Source organism: Ctenopharyngodon idella, chromosome 3, assembly GCF_019924925.1.
Source record: "Ctenopharyngodon idella isolate HZGC_01 chromosome 3, HZGC01, whole genome shotgun sequence".
In the NCBI taxonomy this organism is placed as follows: Eukaryota; Metazoa; Chordata; class Actinopteri; order Cypriniformes; family Xenocyprididae; genus Ctenopharyngodon; species Ctenopharyngodon idella.
In genome coordinates, this window is record NC_067222.1 from 53,501,827 (window position 1) to 53,508,921 (window position 7,095).

Below are 7,095 nucleotides of genomic sequence, written 5' to 3' on the forward strand. Positions count from 1 at the left end.
GCAGTGAAAGAAAGGGGCGGGCTTTCGACCAAGATGCACTCCAGGGGGCATAAACAACAGATTTATATACAAAAGCAGAGCGGTACCTCATTGGCCATGTATTTAATGATGGTGACGTTTCAGACACGTCACAAACACCACTACAAATTCTTCTAATTACGCATATAATGTATCCTTTTTTAACAGGTTAAGCTGTCATGGCTACTGGGAAGACTTTCCTCACTATCCTTTATCTGCTTCTATACAGCTGTTTCTGCACAGCTGAAATTGGCGTCAAGCAAGTCAGTCAAGTAGAGAAGGGCATGTCTTTGTCTAAAGATTTTCTCCAAGGTCTCAATGATGTGGCTGAATTTATTTTAAAAAAAGATACAGCTCGTGACTCACTCCTCAAAGTCCTCAAAGTCTTTAGTTCTCTTGGCAAAGTTGCAGCAAGTTTTGGCTTTATCGGGGCATTAATTAGCTTCATCTTCGCATTCATTCCACAATCTGATCCAATGCTTGAGTATATGAAGGAACAATTTGCAGAGGTCAACCGTAAACTCGACTCTCTCTCCCTTCAAATTTCAACCCTACAAACAGAAATGGAATGGGCAAACTATGCAAGTGCCTATGGCAAAGATGAGAATGTGATCAAGAACTCCTGGGCCAAGTTAACAGAATTCATAAAGACCGCTCCTGCTGCCTCCACACAGGAACAGAAGACCAGACTGGCTGAGAGGTTCACCACTTTCTTTGAAAACACTGGCACAGAGAACAGTGTTGCTAATTTATACAGATACATCACTGAGAACAATCCTGTCAGCTTGAATAAGAATCTCTTACAGCTCATTATTGAGAAATCTAATGGTGATTTTAATGTTCTGGTGCAATACTCTTCCTACTTCACCACTCTGATGGTTTCAGGACTAAAGTTAAATGTGTTTTATTACAAACTAAAGGGCTATGATGCTGAAGTAAAGGCACAAGAAGCAGTCGCACAACTGTCCAACACTTTATCAGCCATACAGGATGCCTTCATTGAGTGTGCCGGTGACTTTGAGACATGGGCTCAAAAGGACGCTGTGAAACTTAGCAGTCAACGATTCTCAAGTACTGAAAAGCTAGCAACAGATATTAAGAAACATTTGGAGAGCAAGTTCCACTGGTTCAAATGGATAGTAATTGCCCACTCAAACAATGTTAAAAATGAGTTTACCTTTGGACAGTCAATCAACTTTGATGCTCAAGAAAAGACATCCGTTCACCTAATTTGTCAAGAAAAGGGCTCTGCTGTTGATCAAAACACTAAAGGCAACATTAAATCCAGTTTGCAAAAAGAAATGGCAGATTTGAGCTTTATCATGCAGTGTTTAACAATGAAGGAGGAGCTGCTCAGCAGGTTTGGTGCTAAAGTTACAGGCCAAATACAGTTTCTTCATGTTGTTAGAAAACCATCAGATTATGCACAGACAGATGTGGCAGATATTGAGCTGAGCTGTCATCCAGGAAATTTGAATTTCAGACACTTTCATATCTTTCTCAGAGGAAATATTGTGAAGTCTCCCTGCTCAGATGTGAATTGTAAGCATGGAGAATGTAAACCCATCAAGAACACCACACAAGGATTCTGCAAGTGCCATAAGATGTACACCGGTCCAGCTTGTGAGGAAAGCATCCAAAATATTATTGACTATGCAGCTCTCGAAGGTGAAATTAATGGTATGATCTATCAAAGAGTCCCTGATCTGACAGCAATTTATTTTAACATCAAGGAGCTGAAGGACTACACTAAAGAAATAGTTGAGTCTGTCCGACAAGACATCCAGTGGACACAAATCTATGTGAAATACAGCGAAGTGATTGAGAACCCAAAGCCACTATGTTTCTGAAGTTGGAGCTCAGTTCATAGGACACTCTTTTGATTTTTATCTCTCAAGATTTCACCAAATGATGATGGGCACTGGATTTGGAGACAAACAAAATATTCTGGAAGTGTTTTGCAAGTCGCTACAAAGTCAGTCTGGTGAGCCAGTAGATTGCACAAAAAACTACAGTGAGCAGATTGATTATTTTGTGCGCTACATGTTTGCCCTTGAAAAGGAAGCTGTTTTAGCTTGGTCAAAATACTTACTTGTCTCTGAAAAATCAGAGAACATTGAGAACAAGTTTTTTCAGGACTATGTCTCACAGCAGTGGAGACAGTTCAATAAAAATGGATGTGGCCCTCTAAAGGCTGCGGATCTTCAGAACAACTACTGCGAGAAGCCCTACCACAGCACAGCTGGGCAGAGGGTGAAAATGAAATGTGGTGGATCATACAAGCCCTTCCCCGAGATTGCGGTGTGCTCTGGAGGGAAGTGGAGTGCCCTACCTGTGTGCTACACTGAGCAGGTAAACGGGCGAGTCGAGTGCAAATCTGAAGGTGGAGCCACTGTCTGCAAGGCCTCATGCCTGTCTGGCTGGGGCTCCGCCACACACCCTCAGCCAGCTGAGTACAAGTGCTCACAGCCACCCTGTCCATCCTTCATACCACACAAGTGTAACGACTGCACACAAAGCAGCGTTTGTAAGGACAACGAGGTCTGCACTGGCGCCTTTGGCACATGTCGTGATGCATGCCTGTTTAAACCCTGTGGAGTGAACACCAAGTGCTCCTCCTCCAATCACGACAGGAGCTGCACCTGTGTGAGCCCTTGGAAAGGAGACCCATACCAGGGATGCAGGAGTCAGGACCTCCAGTGGGTTCAGACCGGAGGAGTGCCCAGCAGTATGCAAAATCATTTACCTTACATACACTCACATTAGATTAGGCTGATTCTTAATTCTAATGTGCTTCCATGCTTTCAAATCAATGTACAGCATCACAAATCATTACCTCTTTAAGCACTTGAGCACCTTTATGACTGAGCTTCTTCTTACAGTTCCATCCCTACCTGATCCCATGAAATGGAATTATAAAATCATGTAATTTACTGATAAGCACAGAAAACTGTAGGACATATCATTTAGGAAAAAAAATCTGTTGTGCAATTTATCTTTATCCTCATCTAAGACAACAGCATTGTATCTTCAAACTAGGAAAAGCTCCTCTCAAATAATTGGGCTTGATTAACCATAAATCATTATGGTTTACAGATGCTGTTCGTTCTAAAACCCAACTTGCAGTGTGCAGAGCCATCGGACCAGATGGTGGGTGGCACAGTGGATATGAAAAGGATCAGTACTGCTACTATGAATATAACTGGAAAGTGTATTGGGCCAAAAGCTATGAGGTAACTCAGTACAGTACATACAGATAACAAACACAAGCAGGACAGTTAATAGACTGTAGTCAAGGAGATGGCACCTCTTCTATTTCTTCAGAACTTAAATTACTGTATTAATAATCTGCAGGTTCTGGTTGATCCGTGTGGAGGACGTGGTTGGAAATGGGTGGAGGGGGCACAAGGGGACATGGTCTCATATGACGAATCAAAGAGGTTTCAGGGACTCAAATACTACGTTTGTAGGTTAGTGGTAATACAAATACAATTAATAATGCTCATCTTGCAAAAAAGTAAACCTTTATGAAAAGGTTAATCCATCTCAGAAATGATAAATGTTTTATTGAGATAAAAATAATGTCATGTAGTGCACGTCTGTGATGGTGTTCTAATGTGTTCTTTGTCACCCAACAGTGGGAAGAGTGATGGCCTTGTAGGGAAGCTTTTCAACACGCGAGATGGCTTTCTGTGCCATATTGCCAGGTACGGTAGTACCAGGGATGGAAATTTCTATGCTCTGGTTGCACAACCATGTATCTGAAGACACTTAACCGTGATCCACTTTTCATTGCTTAAGTTTCTCTAGTTCCTTTTTCAAGCTTTGATTTGGTGGAGGTGCTGTATTCATCTTTCCAAAGACAGACTAAATGCACAGATGGAAAGAAGTAGCCAACTCTCACAAAACATTTAAGCAAGTGGCACAAACACATATGGTTATTGTTAATCATTTTATTTAGTTGTTTTGCAATGGGATATTTTAAGGATTAAAAAGATTTCTAAAAATGTATTAGACATTAATATTCCACCTGCCGGATACTTTATATACATTTGTAGTAAAATCCAATGTTCTCTGCAATACTATGAACTCAATTCCATTATGTCCTTTGCTGCCATCATGATGTAAAATGTGATTATTAGAATATAATTCTTAATTTTTTTATTTTCACTCTGAGTGCAACAGACTCTACTTCTATCCTTCACAGCCTTGTTTTCTTTTGCATTAAAAAATAAAATATAGCATCAACCTGTCTCTATTGCACATCATTCACAGTGGATTCCATTATGAACAAACAATTTAGATATCTGAAAAAGTAATTTTGATCAGTCCAGACTAAATTACTGGTAACTTTAATTATTGTGATTATGTGTGACTTAAATTCAGTTTTGACTAGTTGTACAGGTATCTTGAATCAACTTTACTTACCAGTCAAATTCTAAATGCAGAGACCTCAAATTAGCATTGATTAGTCAAATTCTAAATCCAATCGAGTCATCATAATCCAATTATGGAGAATTAAAGAGTATTAAATATCAAATCTGCTTGCCATATCCGTGAACCCGTGTCTAATGTGTGGATGATTTCAAGTCAAGTTATAATGAAATTAGGAACCTAAATTAAATTAGGCTGATTTAAAATTTTCTGTTGATCACCTGAAAGGGTCCTCCATCTGAAACAAACACAAAAGTAAAAATGCTGTGGGTTTTCTTATATAAAAGAGAGACATCGATCATTTTGTGAGGTTCAAAGAAATGCAGTTGATATTGTTTTATGGTGTATAACTTTTACCTTAACACCTTTAACCTTATTATTTATTATTCTCAGGTTAGGTTGAGTAAGTCAAATCTGACCTGAATCATAAGCATTCAAACAGTACTTACAATTTGTTCAGAAGACTTCTCTGTGGTTTGTTCGTGCTCAAGGGTTTGGTAATAAAAATATCGGTAGACAGTTATTTGCAATTAATGTAATAATAATTTTAATTACAATTTAACAAAAGTAAAGGCAAACAAAGGTTATTAACAAAGTTAACAAAACAAAGCAAAATTTCAATCAATCAGCTGGGTTTCTCGCGTCGAGAGACACTGCTCAATCAGTATCTGCCTGGCCAGTCTTCTCATCCGTCTTTTATACTCAGACAGTTCACTGCTGATGTTAAATTCTCATCTGTTGTCATCAGTTGGAGAGCTGCCAAGTCTTCCACAATCCTTTTAAGGTGTTTCTGACATAGCCTGCGTTTTCTCCTGTTAGCTCTCCTCTTGGCTCTTCTCCTCTGTGTCCGTCTCCTTTTCGTCTGTAAAATATGCCTTATCTACAGCATTACCATTTCCTTGTATCTAATACATAAATGTTCTCTACATTACTTTAATATAAATTTTGTACTATACACTACTGTGTAATATTTCTTTTTAACATAAACATATACTGTAAGTAAAACAGCCACACATAAACTACTTCAACATGGTTAAGTATACATGCATACATAATAGCCATTAATATCATTCTTAAACATACTTTTCTTTTCTACATTCCATCATTTCAATACATTTTTATGCATCATCACTAATTGGGTTACAAAAAGCTACTACAAAGAAAAAACAACTTTAAACAAAATAGAGTAATTGCATAATCATCATATTCATCAACAATATAGAGATGGTCATTGTGCTAGAACAGCGGTTCCCAAACTTTTTTCCCTGCGCACCCCCTTCTATGTCCCAAACAGGTAGGCGCACCCCCAAACCCCACTTCAAAAAAAAAAAAAAAAAAAAACGCAACAAAGCTTTGTTTTATCGCCATATAAAGACTCATGTTTAATCATGCGCAAATAACCAGAACACGCATGACAATAACAACATCAACAAAGTTTCAATATAATGCAACAAAGCTACGCACAAGCTTCCACTTTTAAGAGGACGAGTGACAGACACAGGCTCAGTAACAAAGCACGGTTATTTTCAGCCTCGTAAAAGAAACATTGCAGCAATAGGCTAGGCCTATTAAATGACCATGGAGCTAGCGTCATCATCATCATAACACAACGGTTATGGAAATTAGAACGACAGTACATTGAATTAAATTGCAATGAAGTTACAAACGATCCACAACATTAAAGAGAATAAGCTCCGAAATAGATAAGACGTCCCACTTGACAGTTTCCCTGATTTCAGCCAGTTAAGCATATTTATAATATATATATGGAATGAATGAAATGAGTTGGCACGCATATAGCCTAGCCTGCAGTGCATAAAAGAAGAGCAGTGTGTAGAAGAAGACAGCAGCTGTCTTCTTCTACGTTTCTATCAAAAACTAATAAATTATAATTTTTTATTTAAAATAAAAGCGATTACAAAGGAAATGTTTACTGTTCATGTTTTTTTTTATTGTATGGAAAAATCCCACTTAAAAAAAACAGACCGCCATTACATTTTTCCTCTCGCGCACCCCATGGTGGCAGCTCGCGTACCCCTGGGGGTGCGCGTACCACTCTTTGGGAATCCCTGTGCTAGAATAAAACTGAAAATGTAATTTTATAGTTCCCTTTCAAGGGAACTCGCGCTGCGTCAGTTGATGCTGTGGGAACACTCTGCGTGATTGTTGTGTGAAATCAGTCCAATGGTGTGACGGGACATCAGAGGTGGGTGACGGCGCGACCAGGAAACGTCTCAGGTTACAGATGTAACCCTGGTTCCCTGAGTAGGGAACGAGACGCTGCGTATAACGCATTGGGAACCTTCTGCGTGATAGCGTCATTGAAGCACTCATGTATCTAACCAATCGCGTAGCAAGACGTCAGAGGCGGGTGACGTCACGGACCAGGAAACTATAAAGCATACCCAGATGCAGAGATCGCTAGCTTCTGGGATAAATCTGAAGCAAGCACTCGCAAGTATGCTGGGGGTATGGCAGGAGACGCAGCGTCTCGTTCCCTACTCAGGGAACCAGGGTTACATCTGTAACCTGAGACGTTCCCTTTCGTTGGAACTGTCGACGCTGCGTATAACGCATTGGGAATGCAATCCCAACTGTGCCGTAGCTTCAAGTACTTGCCAATGTTAGCTTGACAATATAGAA

The 7,095-nt window shown here is 39.6% G+C and overlaps 1 protein-coding gene across 1 annotated transcript; it reads left to right on the top strand.

Annotated features, from left to right (window-relative positions):
* The first annotated feature begins 2,027 nt into the window (after positions 1 to 2,027).
* LOC127508859 (uncharacterized) lies at positions 2,028 to 4,264 on the top strand. Its single transcript, XM_051887325.1, has 4 exons — positions 2,028 to 2,746; positions 3,115 to 3,251; positions 3,373 to 3,488; positions 3,657 to 4,264. The coding sequence occupies exons 1-4, from the start codon at positions 2,062 to 2,064 to the stop codon at positions 3,781 to 3,783; spliced, it is 1,065 nt and encodes a 354-aa protein (XP_051743285.1). The 5' UTR covers positions 2,028 to 2,061; the 3' UTR covers positions 3,784 to 4,264.
* The last annotated feature ends 2,831 nt before the right edge of the window (positions 4,265 to 7,095 follow it).